Raw genomic sequence first — 17,003 nt, forward strand, 5'->3', positions numbered from 1 at the left:
TGCTAATTGACTGCCATGCCCTCAAAGATGGCAGCATCCACAGCCACAAGATGGTGGTGCCCAGTCCCCTCAGTCCTGCCTCACACCTGCCTCTGGAGTCCCCCAGTCCCCTCAGCCTCTCAGCCGCCCAGGACCAGCCCAAGGCACAGGCAAGCCTCAGATGTCAGCTGCCCAGCCTCCCAGGGCCAGCCTGAGGCGCAGGCAAGCCTCGGATGGCAGCTGCCCAGCGACCCAGGGCCACCCAAGGCTCAAGTAACCAGGGCCGGCCGAGGCTTGCGCTGCTGGCAGTGGCAGCAGCAGAGGTGTAATGGGGGCGTCGCCTTCCCCTGATCTCCGGGTCGCCTCCCACCCCTGAGGGCTCCCGGATTGTGAGAGGGGGCAGGCTGGGCTGAGGGACCCCCCCTCCAGTGCATGAATTTCCATGCACTGGGCCTCTAGTGATTTAATAATGAACAGAGTTATAGACCAACAAATGAAAACAAGAACCTGTCCTTTTTAGCCCCCAAAGTAGTAGAACATGATACAGCCAAATATGTGAAAAGATTCTCCCCAAAAGTAACAATTGCCAACTGAGGCAGACTTGCAGATAGGGTGGGGATCAGGTGAAATGTAGAAAGCCATGGAGGTGAGTCTGGCTCACCTTGAGTGGGATAGGGGAATCTCCTGGTAGAAAATCCTATTTTAACAAATCCAGCAATCACATCCTACTGAAAGGTTTGTAGGCAAGATTTAATAAGCAAGGGGCCTCTTTACTAGCATCTACAGAAGAAAGGCCATTACCAAGATCAGTATAGTAACAGTGCTCAGTCATTATGCCACAAATATTTTCCTCAGAACTATGTACTATGTAAAGATAGGAATAGTGTACAGAAAGTAAAATTGAATAAAGACCCAAAATGCTATAGGTAAGATAAAGAACAGGGAAACATTAGCACTTTCATGGGCGGCACTAGCTGCAGGGAGTTGGCCATATCCACAGACAGAAACACCCAAACAGCTCCCCTGGATCCCATGTTGTGTGCAGGTTAGTGGAAGGTATTCGTTACTCAGTCCCACAAGGCTCTGGAAGCCACATACGTGAGAAATAAATTTTCATTTCTAGCAGTTCTTAATACTCATGCTTCCCAGGTGTTTAGTACGGTGTTTCTTCAAGTAAGTAACCTGCAGGGAGTTTGGGTGAGATGCGATGGTAATCAAATACTACAAACCAGCCAGCTTGTTTTGCCAGATAGAGTCCCTCCCCATCCTGGCCAAGAGGCCCGACAGGCAACTGGATTTCTGAAAGCAGGAATATACTATACTCTTAAGCAAAACTGATTGCTCTAGTGAAATAAATAACTGGAATCTAATTAACAGATCACATGTAGTTATGGGAAAGGGAGGAGGAGGAAAAAGAACTTGACCTTGGACAACAGGACTCAGACCCTAAGAGATGCTAGCCTTTGACTGTGTTGTAACAGGCCCCAGGGTTCAAGCAAACATGTTTGGTTACCTTCCCACGGTTATGCCCCTTCCTTTCTTCCTGGCTGGCAAAGCTCACATTTTACTCAAGTGATCTCTTCTCAGCTCTGCCAGGGCTCAGTAATATGGCCTGTCCCCCAGTCTTAGAGGTAAAAAGTCTGTTCCAGGAAAGCTTTCTTGTATCTTAAAAAGAGACCCAAGGAGAAGAATGTCCCTCTTTCTGCCTCTTTTCCTCTTTCTACGTATGAAGATGTGAGCCTCTATCTGTAACCACTTTGGAACCACGGGGGAAAGTAACCAACACAGGGAGGCTGATAGAGAAAGAAGATGGACAGGACCTGGCCTTGTTAGCATCATGGAGTCACAAATTTTTAAGTCATCCCACCTCCAGATTCCAGGTAATGTGAGACAATGTATCCTCTGGGTCAAGTAACTGGAAGCTGAAAACATGATAACAGATACTGTACTCTAGATCCAAATTCAACCTCATCAAAGGTGCAAATTATATCAACTGATTGAATACAAATAAAAATGTTTCTGTTCAAGAAAAGTTCTTGCTGTTCCATGAACAAAGGTAACAAATGCAAAAGCAATTTCATCCTAGTGGTTTGTAAATTCTCTGTCACATGCTTAGAACATTCTGTTTCTCCTCAAATAGCAAATTCCTGATCATTCTTCAAAATCTCTGTGAAGGCCTTTCCCAGACCTTTAGGCTGATGGTTAACTTGACTAGATCATGGGATGCCCAGATATTTGGCTAAACATTATTGCTGTGTATCTGTGATGGTGTTTCTGGATGAGATTAACATTTGAAACAGTGGACTCAGTGAAGCATATTGCCCTCCCCACTGTGAGTGGGCCTCATCCAACACACTGAGGGCATGCACAGAACAAAAGTCAGAGAAGGGAGAATTCACCCCTACTCTGCCTGTTTGAGCTGAGACATCAGTCTTCTCCTACCCTCAGACTGGGAATTACACCATCAACCTCCCTGGTTCTCAGGCCATAAGACTTGACTCAACTGCATCACTGGCCTTTCTGAGGGGATTTCAGGAAGTGGGACTTCTCGGCCTCCATAATTGCATGAACCAATTCCTCATAATAAATCATATATATCAACCACACTAGTTCTGTTTCTCTGTCATAGTCATCTTTATAGCCCTAACACTTAACATAGGACTTGGCACTTAGTGGCTGTGGCGGTTTTTAAATATGACCCCCAAAATGTTTGACATTCCTTCTATTTTGAGGAAAGTCTATGCCCTGGCCTTGAATCTAAGCTGGCTTTTATAGCTTCAACCAATAATAGAGTACAGCAGAAGCGCTGCTGTGCAAATCTGTCTTATGAAGCTCAATTCCTGTATCAAAGTCCCAACATTGCACTCAATGCCTTTTGGCTTTGAGGTTATATAACCCTTACAACCAAGGAGGGACTCTGACTTTGTCATTCAATACTGTAAGTACAAAGAGAGACTGTGGGTTACCTGTCCACACAGGTAGCAAACAACTGAGCTGTAATTTCCCTAGGAGTACCTGATCCCAAGCTCTTCTTCTCTCCACCACTGCACACAATCTTCTTCAGTAACTTTTACTGTACCTATAACCAGTAAAAAGAAATGCTCAAGTAGTTTGGCATGTCACTCTATAGTGCTATAGGGATGACCTAATGTCATGGACAACAGGCTGCTATAGGCTTAGGGCAGTGATTTGAACCATTGTGCTGCAAGAATTTTAAAAACAGGCAATGCCTGACTGTTTATTCAGGGGCACTGACTTCTTTTCCCTTATATTACAAAATTTTTAAAAATGACAACAGCCAACACATAACCATCTGGTGTGAATAAATCAAAATTATACCATTTTTTGGTCAGATCAGCAAAAAATATATTTTTGTGCTGCAGAATTTTAGTAATTAGTTTATGTGTGTGCCATGAGATGAGAAAGGTTAAAAATCGCTGGCCTAGGGCAAAATTAGACATAGCACCCAAGACAAACAAGGTGCCATCTAGAGTTCAACTAGTAATGCCATTTCTGTCGCCCTCCACTTAAAACCTTCCTTCCTCCTTTCCACCCCTTCATCCCACTCAAAACCACGAATTCTCAATCAGGACAGCTCTGGAACACTGGTGTTAGAGAGTCCAAACCAAGATAAGATAGACAAAAAGTTAATCTGTAAATCAGTGACAACATACTTTAACAGCATATGGTCACACATGGTATAGACCCTGGGGAGGGAGAAAGAGGTAATTAACATGCTCTTTGGTCATTTTGATCCATGTAAGAAGAAAAGACAAAATACACACAATTCGGAACAGCAAAAATAATACATAATCAGTGCTAAGAGTTTTTTCAAGATAAATTTTTCTAAATATAAAATTTAGTTCATTATACAAGAAGAAAAAAATTACTCCTACTTAACCAAATTTAAACACAACTATTAGGCAACATTTTGATGAACTTTTTTAATGCATATATAGTAATATAATTGGGCTTATACCATATAGTTCTATAGCCTGTTTTATTTCACTTATTGGTATATTTTTAACAGATTCTAAACTAGGATTTTTCAAACTGAACCCTACTGGATTGTTTGAGAAAGCATAACAGGACTTCATATTAATGTTTGGGTATTATTGCAATAAACTCAACACATTAATGCAATCAATTTTACTTTATCTTTATTAGTTACACTACAAATTATACTTACTATAAACTATCAGATTAATTCTGTTGAAATACATTTTTTTCTAAGAGCAAGGAAGACTCATACCAGAATGATAATCGAGTGCTGTTATCTCTTAAAAAAAAATTACACCTGTTTATCTGAATCTGGTCAATGAGAAACAAAATAGAAATGCGATTATCATCTCCACCACCTCCATACCCTTAGTACTCTAATAATTATTTGTATTGCTAATGTAAATTTTATTATTGTTTGCGATCACATTTTATTGTTACCAGAGTAAACTCTTACCTGTACCAAAATTTTTCTGGTATACAGGTTCCTTCACATTCGTAAGCCCTTCGGAGATATTAATCAATAGTTTCTCCTACATTATATGTAAACGAGAGGCCCAGCACACGAAGTCGTGCACGGGTAGGGCCCCTAGGCCTAGCCTGCGATCAGGGCCATCTTCTGCCCACTCACCAGTTCCCAGTCCCGCCCCACCGCCACCCCCCAGTTCACCGTGGTTCCCGGATCACAGCATAGCTCCGGTTCCCTGGAGCCTGCAGGCCAGGGGGATGGACCAAGAGGTTGGCCATTTGGCCCACTCACCGGTCCCGCCCCGCAGCCACTCACTTTGGTTCGCTGTGGTTCCCTGTTCGCCATGCTGCAATCGGAGCCTGAGGCTGGGGGGGGGGGGCGGTGAGGGGGGCCTGAGAGGTGGTCAATTCACCTCATGGCAACTGGTCGGGCAGTTGTTCCGGTCATTATGCTTATGGTTGCTGGCCTTTTATTATATACTAGAGGCCCGTTGCACGAAGATTCGTGCAATAGGCCTTCCTTCCCCTGGATGCCGGCACCAGTTTTCCTCCAGCACCCAGGACCCAGGCCTTCGCTCTGGCCGCCGCCTTCCATCTTCGCTCCGGCCAGAGCCTTCAGTCTTCACTCCAGCTGGAGCGCTGTTCCTGTAGCTCCCTCCACCCCCTGCCCTCCCCCTCATAGCAGGCATCCCACCCCACCTGGCCACTCTACACCTGCATGCATGCTGCCCAGAGGCCTGGAGCAGCTGGGGGTAGGGGGGACTGCCACCATCTTTCTCAGGTTAATTTACATACTCACTCCTGATTGGCTGGTGGGCATCACGAAGTGACGGTCAATTTGCATGTTTCTCTTTTATTAGTGTAGATGATATTTTTAAAGTTATATGGTATTAGACTAAAAAGACTTAAAAATAAGCTTCCAAAATTGTGTTCATGTTTTTAATGAAGTCTCCAAAAGGGAGGGGAGAGGCTTAACAAAAAGGAAATAAGGAGTTACACTATGAAGTTTCTACACACTTAAATAAAATAAGTAGTCAGCTGTTTGACATTTGTATCAACTGTATAGAGAACTGTATGGTGAGAACTTCAAAATGGCACACACAAAAAAATGTAAGTACTAAGTTCTTCTTGAATCTCAATGATTCATAGCCCTGAAGAAAATACTTTGGAAAACTAGGAATGTTGGCTATCTAATATTGCTTGAAAGTTAATTCCAAATAGTAATGTGTGGATGAGTGCTGATTGTCTACTCAATAGCCATTCTCCCCTCCTCTGCCTCCTTGCCACAAGAGCACCAGCCACCCACAAGACCTTAGCTTTCACAGCCTTCCTTGCAGTTAAGAGTGGGATGACAGGTTCAAACAAGTGAGACCTAAGGGGAAGTTAGTCAAGTCCTTCCAGGAAGGGTTTTCTTTTCTAACTAGAGGCCCGGTGCATGAAATTCGTGCACTGGGGAGGGTGTCCCTCAGCCCAGCTTGCACCCTCTCTAATATGGGACCCCTCGGGGGATGTCCAACTGCAGGTTTAGGCCTGATCCCTGTGGAATCGGGCCTAAACCTGCAGTTGGACATCCCTCTCACAATCCGGGACCGCTGGCTCCTAACCGCTCACCTACCTGCCTGATTGCCCCCTAACTGCTCCCTTGCTGGCCTGATTGCCCCCTAACTGCTCCTCTGCGGGCCTGATTGCCCCCAAATACCCTCCCCTGCTGGCCTGATCACCCCCAAGGCTTTTATTAGTATAGATATGACCCTGCACAGAAAATTTTACTAACCCTGCTTTACAATAAGGGCTTGACGATTGAATCATTAGGACCAGACACCAAGATTTCCTTTCTTTGAATAGTGGAGGGAATACTTATCTTGTCTTTAAGTTGCCCGGAAATTAAAATGAGATAATGACTTAGAAAGTATAAAAGCACCATATAAAGACAACTGTCTTTTTAATGAAGTGGCAAAATGAAAAACACTTTTTATTCTCCCCTTCCTTCCTTTACAGCTTTTATTTAAACTTTGAAATTTATAAAAATTTCACTCCAATTTTCATTTCTTTACATTCAACATTATTTTGTATTGGTTTCAGGTTTTATATTAGTTACAGAATAGTGGTTAGACAATCATATACTTTACAAAGTGTTCCCCGATATTTCTAGTACCCACCTGGCATCATACCATCATTACAACACTATTGACTATATTCCCTATTTAAGTGACAATGGGTTTACAGGTTCCTTTCAGTCTTTCTTTTGTGTTGCTTGTCCTTCCTTTTCTTTCTCACTTCTTCCCTCATTTTCTTTATATAGTATCTCAATTGGCCATCAAAGCTCAGTGAAGGCACTGGGACACGCTTAATTCATTTTACAGACCAGGAAACTGAGGCCAATTCCAGTTGGCTGTGGAACTTGACTCAGCACACAGGAAGCCCTCAGAGCCATGCTCTTTGCGCTTCCTAAGGAGCAGCGGCCCAGCAAACAGAACAAACCTTCCAGTCAGGCTTCCGAGCCTCTTTCTCAAGCACCTCTTCATTGCGGATGCTCCACATTCTTTCCTCTCGCCCCATTCTTTACTGCCCCCCCCCTTCTCTGAAGCAGGTGGAAGGCTTCCCACTCACTGCCTAGGCATGCTCTGCTATGGAGCAGGGTGTCGTGAGCTTGCTTTTGGGTCAAGGCAGGAGCAGGAGTCCCTGCCTCTGAAGTGTGAAGGCCGCCTGAGCATGGCCGGTTAGCACTGGGAGCTTCTCTGAATCACATCAGTCAGTCCAGTACCCTGCAGTGCAACACCCCTCCACTGAGGTGGCACCACCCCTCAACCCCCGCCTCAGGGGTGAGGGTCCTTGCCCCTCTGCCAGGAGTCCTTCCATGCCCCTTGATCCCTGGCTGGGCCCACCCACGTCTTGGGGGCACTGCAGAACCTCTGTCGCTCTGCAGATGAGGCAGATCCCTGCCCTAGGTCTCCGAAAAGCTATGAATCTGTGGCCAGAGGCCTGGTCTGGGTCTCAGCAACCACATGCCTGCAATGTTCCCAGGGACCCTGGGAGCGGCTGGGCGAGTCCCGCCTCACCTCCCCGGGGTGCTGATCTCCCCAGGGACCCCCGGGAGAGGCTGGATGGGCCCGGCCATGCCCCCCCAGGTTGACGATCTCCCCAGGGACCCTGGGGAGCGGCTGGATGGGCCCGGCCATGCCCCCCCCAGGTTGCCAGTCTCCCCAGGGACCCTCTAGAGTGTCTGGGCAGCCAGGTCTCGCCTCCCCGGGGCAGCGATCTCCCCAGGGACCCCCGGAACTAAGAGGACTGGGCGCCGCCATCTTGATCTTCTCAACAGCCGGATAGGCCACCCGGAGTCCCGCCCCCCAGCCTCCCGCCGGCCCAATCGTGGGCGTAGCGGAGGTGCGGTCAATTTGCATGTTTCTCTATTATAAGGTAGGATAAGTGAGCTGCACAAGGGGAGGTCCTGCCCGTCTTCCTGCTCAGCTGCTGTCCAGTGAAATGTAATGATTCCGCAGAGGGAGGCCCCGTGTAACGAGAGGGCAAGCCACGAGACTAGAAACTCACTATCGGGCCTGACATTGTTGAGCGACAGAATGAACCAGTGGTGGACCTGCCTGCTTCTAGACTCATGGATACATTAAATTCATGGTGTCCTTCTTGGCTAAGCAAGTTTTACTTAGGAGGTCTTTATTGTACCTGAAAGATCCCAAAGTATATTCTATGTCATAAGAGTTTCAGTATCTAGTGTGATTGAGGGCGAAAATCAATTATTGATTTGTAGAACTTATTTTAGAATAATTATAAAATTAAATAATGATAGTACAGTTGCCACTTTTCAAAATGGCAGTTGCATGTAAAATGAGAATCTGATTCCTGGCCAGTGGCACATATTTGCCTCATTTATCTCTATCCATTCACAAGTTGGCCTTGTTACAGCAGACACAGAATCCTTTACCTAGTGATGGAGAAAATAAGAGGATGACCTTTACTACAGTTTAATGTTAATATGAAAGAATATAAAAATAATCTCACCCATTCTGATTCTAATAGAGATTGAAGCAAGACAGTTAATCACTACCTTACCTTCCAGCCATAAAGTGGTAGGTAACTCAAGAGACATCATCCTTTGAAAGACAGATTTTAAAATACCAAGAAACCCCAATATTACTCAGTGGGGTTTTATATTATTTAATAAGATAGCATTTCATTGTTTCCCTGAAAGAAAATAAACTTTTAGGAGAAACAATTATTGTTTTATAAAACACTGCAGAAATATCATTAGTTAGCAGAGTTCTCTGCTTCATCTTTGGGACATAACATTTTATTGGCATGTTAGACCCAGTCTTGTATCAAGAATTTTATGATGCATTTTTAAATTAAAATCCACTGAAACATAATTTTTTGAAGTTTCTTAAATTCAAGACAGACAATATATCTAACTTAGAATAATTATAAAATTAAATAATGATGTTTTGTCAAAGATTCCCTCTTCTGAGTTAGATTTGTGCCTTCAACTATTTATATTATTAAGCTTGCAGGGCTATTCTGGAACAAGATGTCTGTTCAGAAATCCCTCTAGAAAGTTTCTTACATTATTTATGTCACTACTAAAGCTATTTCCCCTCCCTTAAAGAACAGATGCTTACGTACAAAAGAAAAAAATCATTATTAAGCCAACAATGTTGATAAACAATTCTGGTTTGCTCCTAGCTGCCCCATAGTTGCCTTTTATACACTAACTGGAGGCCCAATGCACAAAATTTGTGCAACAGTAGGCCTTCCCCCCCCCCCCCCCCCCCCCCCCCCCCCCCCCCCCCCCCCGCTGCTGCCTGCACAGGATTCCCTCTGGTGCCAGCAACCCGGGCTTCCCTCGCAAAGGGAGGCCCCGCCCACCCGCCACAGCCCGCTGGTCAGTTGCCTGGGCCTCCCTCTGCTGGGTGATCATGGGGCGATGGCCAGGCTAGACCAATCACATCGCACCCACCTTGGCTGTCCTGGCGCCAGTGGGTGTCATAGCGTAGTCCCAAATGGTTGTTTCGAGGCCGTTCGGTCATTTTGCATATTATGCTTTTATTATATAGGATTGATTTCCTAAATCTCTGCACTCAAAGATTGTCAAGTAGCCAGTTAATTTAATAGTATATTTTAAATGCTATTCTCATATTCTCTCAATTAGAAGTAAATTTTAATGATTTTTATGTAAATCATTTTAATCTCACAAGTCAGATCCCCTAAATAGCTTATACAATTTTTGAAAGCTCTGAACTTTTATTTGCTTATTTTGTCCTGCAAGCTTAATATACTTACCAAAAAGTTCCACATTCCACATCATCAAAGCTTTCATCTTGACTCAAAGGAAAAAAGAAAAAAATTAAAAGCCAAAATCAACTATTTTCAGCCTCAATTTTCAAATGTCATTTGTTTTCACCTAATTCTAGTAAATTTATATGGTGTAATTCTAAACTTCGCTATTTGACATTTCCCTGCTGAAGAAAAGCAGTAGAAACTTTTCACCATCTGTGCTGTTTTTGGAAACCAGCCTCTCCCATCTGTGGTCTGGGCCAAGCAGGGAGGAGTAGGGGAGGGGGAGGGGGAGGGGGCGCGTTGCCTTCACAACTGCGCTCAGAACGCTAACTCTGGGAATTACCAGTTGTTACTCTGCGGTTGAATGTTCTGGAGAATGGCCCTCTATTAATAAGGTACTAACAAAAGAAATGGGTAACTTTCTACATTCAATAAGCCAGAAAAGAGAATACCAATTAGGAGAGGGGGAAAGAATTGATAGAAAGGCCTAGTAAAAGTCTTGTCTTTACATTTTTAATAGACCATTTTCTGCTAAATCAGCTAATTTCTGAAGCCTTTGAATTTCAAAATCTTATGGAATTCAGTTTTTCCAAACTAAGGTGCTAAGGAAGTGTTGTTTTTCAGTATAAAGAGGTTCTAACTAACTAGACTTCAGTTGAGATACAGATAGGTTCTGACTAGACTTCAGTTGAGGTGGGTGGGGGGTGTGGTGAGTATACAGAACTTGCCAAACCGTGGGGAGGGGGGGGGGGGCGGCGCGGGGAGGGGCGGTCTGCCTTTCTGTTTAGAACGTGGTGCAAAACGAGGTTGCTAAACTAGAAACAACAGAAGGAGGAAGACATAGAGTCCATGATCTCAAACAATATACAAATGTGCTAGTAATTTTTGTTTCGTGAGAGTTGTTTTTAAACAACTTACCACCACCACCAACCCCGCCCCCGAAAAAGTTAACTGGCCTCAAACGGACCTTTAATTCTTCTTCTATTTCCAAACTCTCAACAACTTTGGTTCTCAAGCTCTACTCACACCTGTGAAACCTGACAAATGGCAAAAATCTTGACAAGACAACAAGAGAGGGAGGAGGCTAGGAAAAGGGAGAGGGATGGGAGACGGGGTGGGAGGGAAAGGGGAGGGAGGGAAGGGAGGAGGGAGGGGAAAGGTAGAGGGTAAGGGAGAGGGAGGGGGAGGGGAGGAAGGTAGAGGGGTGGGAAGAGGGAAAACACGCACTTTGCCACCCTCCTGGCCAACCGAAGTGCTGGTTCCAGAGATTACAGTAATTACAGCCCCAGCATGAATTCCATACAAGCGCTAAATGAAACAGCACATCAATTAGAAAAAATAAACACTCCATTCTAGGAGAAAGACAACCCCCTGGGAAGTCCTAACTAGCGTAAATGAACCTGCCAGGCCGCCAGCCCCACGTCCCCCCACCCCCCGCCTCCCCCCGCCCCCCACCACCCCCCGCACCACCACCATCACCACCACCAACTTAAGGTGGTCGCGAAGCTAGCGCGGGCACGGCTGGCGGGCGGCGTCCCCAGCGGCTGCTGAAAGCAGCCCGGGACCCTCTCCACTCCGCAGACCACGAAGACGCGTCCTCACGTCCGCTCCGGGGCGCAGCACCACCTCCCGACGGAGAGGAGGCGGCTCTGGCAAACACACGTGACCGCTGCATAGATGTGCACGTTCCAAAAGCACAAGGTGGAGAGTGAATCCAGCCACAGCCTCCAGTCTGTCCTATTTATAAGTTTTTCATTCTTTTTTAGGGTGAAGGGAATTATTTTCCTTAAGGAAGAACTGGGTCCCGGGTGCCTTACGTATGTATCTCATCTCATTACCAAAATCCCCTTTGAGACAGTACCTCGCTCTCCCAATGAGGACACGGAGGCCACTCGGCGGGCAGAGGCGGGAGCACCCCGGGGCCGCCCCTGCCCCTCGCGCCCTTCGCGTGTCCGCAGGTGGGCGCCGGGACCCCTCCGTCCGGGCTGTCCCCCGTCCTACCCCGCCACCCAAAATATACTGCCATCTTTCCCGTTTCTCCCCCATTTCCAAGCCTCAACGACCATTATTTGGAGAAATCCAAGTAGGGTGCCCTTGCTCGGATTTCCCACAGCGCCCGGCCCCAGCTCACGGAGGGGCGCGGGCCCCCAGGCCCATAGGCCACCCCCATTCGGGGAGACTCTTAAACGGGGACTTCATTTGTTAAAAACGGGCCTAGAAGAGCGTGCACTGAGTTAAAACTTCGTGCCCAACCCCCAAGTGCAGACTTATAAATGGAACCGGAAAAAAAAAAGAAACGGAACCGAGTCCCCAGACGCGCTCTGAGTGCCGGGGCGGAGCGGGCGGGCCCGGGGCGGCGGTCGTGGCAGAACCTCCGTCTCTGCGGTCAACCCCAAGGTTACCGCCACTCTCCGGCCACAGAGACCGCGCAGGACTGCGGCCCCTCGGACGGCCTTAAGGGAGGCTGGGCCGGAGGAGCGAGAAGACCCCGCCCCGTTTCCTGAGATTGGCGTGCGGGGCCGAGGGCGGAAACCGGGTCCGCGCCGTATAAATATTCATGAGGCGGCGCGGAGACCAGCGGGGCCGCAGCGGGGAAGTTCGGCGAAGGGCGCAGCTCGGGCCGGAGAGGAGGAAGCTGTGGGGCGCCCGTCGCGCAGCTCAGGTGTCCGCTCCGCCTTCCGGTCCGGATTTGGCTCTGCGTGTCTAGCGAGAAGCGGACAGCCCGCACTTCGCCGATTGCTGGCTGGAGCTCGAAGCGGACTTTCACCGGGCCGACGCCGTGGAGAGAGGGATACGGCCTCGGTGAAGGCGGGTCCTGCTCCGGAGGCAGCACAGGCGGCTTTGGGAGCGAGCATGAACCCCCGGGGGCCGTAAGGGGCCGTGGGGGCTGACCCCGCGCGGAAGCGGCCTGGCCCAGCCATCTTGACTGCGCGCGGCGGCCCGAGAGGAAACTTGCTGCGCCGCCGCCCTCTGCGCTCGGCCAAGTCGCCGGCGCCGGCGAGACGCGGAGAGAACGCGAGAGAGGGGAGGACGATGAGCCGGGGGCCAGCCACTCCGCTCCGCAAGGGCTGAGCTCGACCAGGGCAGACCCGCCGGGGCTGTAGCGCACTCCTGCAGCCGCCCTCGGCTTCCCCGGAGCGGCGGGCTGCGCCGTGTGGACGTGTCCAGAGAAGGGATTAGGGACTAAGGCAGATAAACAAGCTCTGGAGAGAAGCAGGAGAAAGACGAGCAGGGCACTCACTCTCTTCTCCGGCTCTCTCTCTCTCTCTCTCTCTCTCTCTCTCTCTCTCTCTCTCTCTCTCTCTCTCTGGGTCCTCCGGAGCCCCTCCGCGCACTGCCAGGAGGCGAGGGGACGAAGCATGGAGTGGAGTTACCTGTTGGAAGTGACCTCCGTGCTGGCCGCCCTGACGCTGTTGCAGCGCTCCAGCGGCGCTGCGGCCGCCTCGGCCAAGGGAGCTGGCTTGCCAAGAGATCACTGTGCCGCTGTGCAAGGGTATCGGCTATAACTACACCTACATGCCCAACCAGTTCAACCACGACACGCAGGACGAGGCGGGGCTGGAAGTGCACCAGTTCTGGCCGCTGGTGGAAATCCAGTGCTCGCCCGACCTCAAGTTCTTCCTGTGCAGCATGTACACGCCCATCTGCCTGGAGGGACTACAAGAAGCCGCTGCCGCCCTGCCGCTCCGTGTGCGAGCGCGCCAAGGCGGGGGTGCGCGCCCCTCATGCGCCAGTATGGCTTCGCCTGGCCGGACCGCATGCGCTGCGACCGGCTGCCCGCACAGGGGAACCCGGACACGCTGTGCATGGACTACAACCACACCGACCTCACCACAGCGGCGCCCAGCCCGCCGCGCCGCCTGCCGCCGCTGCCGCCTCCCGGCGAACGGCCGCCCTCCGGCAGCGGCCACGGCCGCCCGCCCGGGGCCAGGCCCGCGTCCCGAGGAAAGGGCGGGGGGCCTCGGGGACTCGGCGTCTCCCCCGACTCGCGTCGGCGGGAAGGCGCGGCCCCCTGGCGGCGGCGCGGCGCCCTGCGAGCCGGGCTGCCAGTGCCGAGCTCCGATGGTGAGTGTGGCCAGCGAGAGGCACCCGCTGTACAACCGCGTCAAGACCGGCCAGATTGCCAACTGCGCGCTGCCCTGCCACAACCCCTTCTTCAGCCAGGACGAACGAGCTTTCACCGTCTTCTGGATCGGCCTGTGGTCTGTGCTCTGCTTTGTGTCCACCTTCGCTACCGTGTCCACCTTCCTCATCGACATGGAACGCTTCAAGTACCCGGAGCGGCCCATCATCTTCCTCTCCGCCTGCTACCTCTTCGTGTCCGTTGGCTACCTGGTGCGCCTGGTGGCCGGGCACGAAAAGGTGGCGTGCAGCGGCGGCGCGCCGGGCGCGGGAGGCGCGGGCAGTGCGGGCGGCGCGGCGGCGGCGGCTGCGGGCGCGGGCGCGGGCGCGGCGGGGCCTGGCGCGGGCAGCCCGGGCGGGCGCGGTGAGTACGAGGAGCTGGGCACGGTGGAGCAGCACGTGCGCTACGAGACCACGGGCCCGGCCCTGTGCACCGTGGTCTTCCTGCTGGTCTACTTCTTCGGCATGGCCAGCTCCATCTGGTGGGTGATCCTGTCGCTCACGTGGTTCCTGGCAGCGGGCATGAAATGGGGCAACGAGGCCATCGCCGGCTACTCGCAGTACTTCCACCTGGCCGCGTGGCTCGTGCCCAGTGTGAAGTCGATCGCCGTGCTGGCGCTCAGCTCCGTGGACGGCGACCCGGTGGCGGGCATCTGCTACGTGGGCAACCAGAGCCTCGACAACCTGCGCGGCTTCGTGCTGGCGCCGCTCGTCATCTACCTTTTCATCGGCACCATGTTCCTGCTGGCCGGCTTCGTGTCTCTCTTCCGCATCCGCTCGGTCATAAAGCAGCAGGGCGGCCCCACCAAGACGCACAAGCTGGAGAAGCTCATGATTCGCCTGGGCCTCTTCACGGTGCTCTACACGGTGCCCGCCGCAATCGTGGTCGCCTGCCTCTTCTACGAGCAGCACAACCGCCCGCGCTGGGAGGCCACGCACAACTGCCCGTGCCTGCGGGACCTGCAGCCGGACCAGGCACGCAGGCCTGACTATGCGGTGTTCATGCTCAAGTACTTCATGTGCCTGGTCGTGGGCATCACCTCAGGTGTGTGGGTCTGGTCGGGCAAGACGCTTGAGTCGTGGCGGGCCCTATGCACCCGCTGCTGCTGGGCCAGCAAGGGTGCCGCGGTGGGCGGGGGTGCGGGCGTGAGAGACCCTGGCGGGCCCGGCGGGGGCGGGGGAGCGGGCGGGGGGCCCGGCGGGGGAGCGGGCTCGCTCTACAGTGACGTCAGCACAGGCCTGACGTGGCGATCTGGCACCGCCAGCTCACTGTCTTACCCAAAGCAGATGCCATTGTCCCAAGTCTGAGCAGAGGCCAAGAGCTGCGAAGGGACACTCCCCGGGCTGAGGTTCCCACCCCTTCGCCGTTATTTTGACTGCTGTTAGCATGATCATGAACTCTTAATGGTATCCATTAGCTGAGACTTAAATGACAGGCGTAGAACAAAGTACCTGGCATTGAGGACTCCCAGACCCAGCCTCCTTTCCTCCATTGATATGCGAGGAGCTCCTCTAGGGAGGTGGGAGACATTCATCTCTGTCGGCAGAGAAGGGTGGACTCTGCAGCGTTCCCAGGACCCAAGGCTTGGAGCCCTCCTTGGTTGCCATTCGTGGAACTTGAAGCCAGATCTACAGATTTTGCCCGAGGGACCTATTTTTCTCCTATGTAAACTCTTACTCCTGATGCATCCTAAAGGAGGGATGATCACGATCTAACTGGATTGCATGGTTTGGGTATTCTTAATGACCAGGCAAATGCCTTAAGTAAATAAACATGAAATGTCTTAATTATACACCCCAAGTAAATATGGGTTTCTTACATTAGAGGATGTATTTATATAATTATTTGTTAAGTGTAAAAAAAAATGTAAAATATGTACATAGCCAGAGATATACAGTCTGTACATTTTTTGTAAAAAGTTTAGAGGTCATTCCTGTAAAAACAAATATAAGTATTCTATTTTGTCAATAAAATGACTTTTGATAAATGATTTAAACATTGCCCTCTCCCCCTACCTCTTCTAAGCTGTTACCTTTAAAGTGTTGGCTAAGAACATGTTGGGAAAATGGACCCTTCCTGGTTTCTCTGTACACTGATCTTAGGTACGGAGAAAATGACCTGTTAATTCCAGTTCTTAAGTTGTTAGTAACGTAAAAATCACTGTTGAACTGAAATCAAAACTTGAGTTTTTCACCTTCCAAAGAGACGGTGTTTTTAATGGTAGCTCTTTTTTGATCCATGGGTAACGCTCACCTTAGCATGTGTTACGGACTATTGCAAGGAAGTAATTCCACTCAGGCCTTGTTATTTATCTTGTATAATACTACTAAACGATTTAAAACTCCACATTTTTTCTCTCTCTAATGTCCATAATTTTGAAAGCACCTGGACTGAACATGCTGTTGAAGTGTAAAGGTGAATGTTTTAAACCCTCAGAACACACTGTACAGTATGTATAAGTCACTTGACACTCTGTGGTGGAACAGGCATCCTTAATGGATTAAACTAATGGGTTAACATCTTAATGACCTTCCAGGCTTGTGTATATCAAATGTGCTGCTTTTCTTGGAGAAAAGGCTATTGTTCTTCTGTCAACACTGAACTAATTTATTTGAGCAGAAGGCTGTTGAATTAGCAGAAGAATGCTTTGGCAATTGTTGAACTTTTTACCTGTCTGCCCAGTAGCCCAGCACATCATTTCTTTAAGAGGAGCTAAATGAATAGTGTTAATCTGTAGGGAACTTGGTCTTTTGAGTTTGAAAAACTTTGATCTTTTCTCTCCAAACGTGCTGTAAAACTGACGTTTCTTTAGCTGTTGCCAGGCTCCTCTCGGTACATACCAGTTGGCCACCATGGAGCCTTTAAGTTCTTCCATTAAAGGGATGTGGGACTTTTACTTTAAAAGGGAGAGAGCTAAGGAGAGGAAGACTTGTAACAGTGAAGACCAGAAGCATAAGTATGCTCAGCCTTTTAAACAGCTTTTCCAGGCATTGTTAGCCAGCCTGCAGGCAGCTAGGAATGGGTTGAAGCATCATAGAAAAGGGCTCTGAATGCCCTACAGGTGGTCTGCACACATAATCCCCCAATTTAAAGCATTTTCCTTTGCTGGACAATTGCATTACAAAACTCCCTTCTTTTTTGCTCC

The 17,003-nt window shown here is 49.6% G+C and overlaps 1 protein-coding gene across 1 annotated transcript; it reads left to right on the top strand.

Annotated features, from left to right (window-relative positions):
• Positions 1 to 11,270: 11,270 nt before the first annotated feature.
• On the top strand, positions 11,271 to 16,332 carry FZD8 (frizzled class receptor 8). Its single transcript, XM_079769478.1, is given in 5 exon segments — positions 11,271 to 13,187; positions 13,189 to 13,389; positions 13,391 to 13,444; positions 13,446 to 13,681; positions 13,683 to 16,332. Coding segments are annotated over 5 exon segments (2,067 nt in total). The 5' UTR covers positions 11,271 to 13,094; the 3' UTR covers positions 15,166 to 16,332.
• The last annotated feature ends 671 nt before the right edge of the window (positions 16,333 to 17,003 follow it).

The sequence above is a fragment of the Cnephaeus nilssonii genome (assembly GCF_951640355.1).
Source record: "Cnephaeus nilssonii genome assembly, chromosome: 4".
Taxonomy (NCBI): Eukaryota; Metazoa; Chordata; class Mammalia; order Chiroptera; family Vespertilionidae; genus Cnephaeus; species Cnephaeus nilssonii.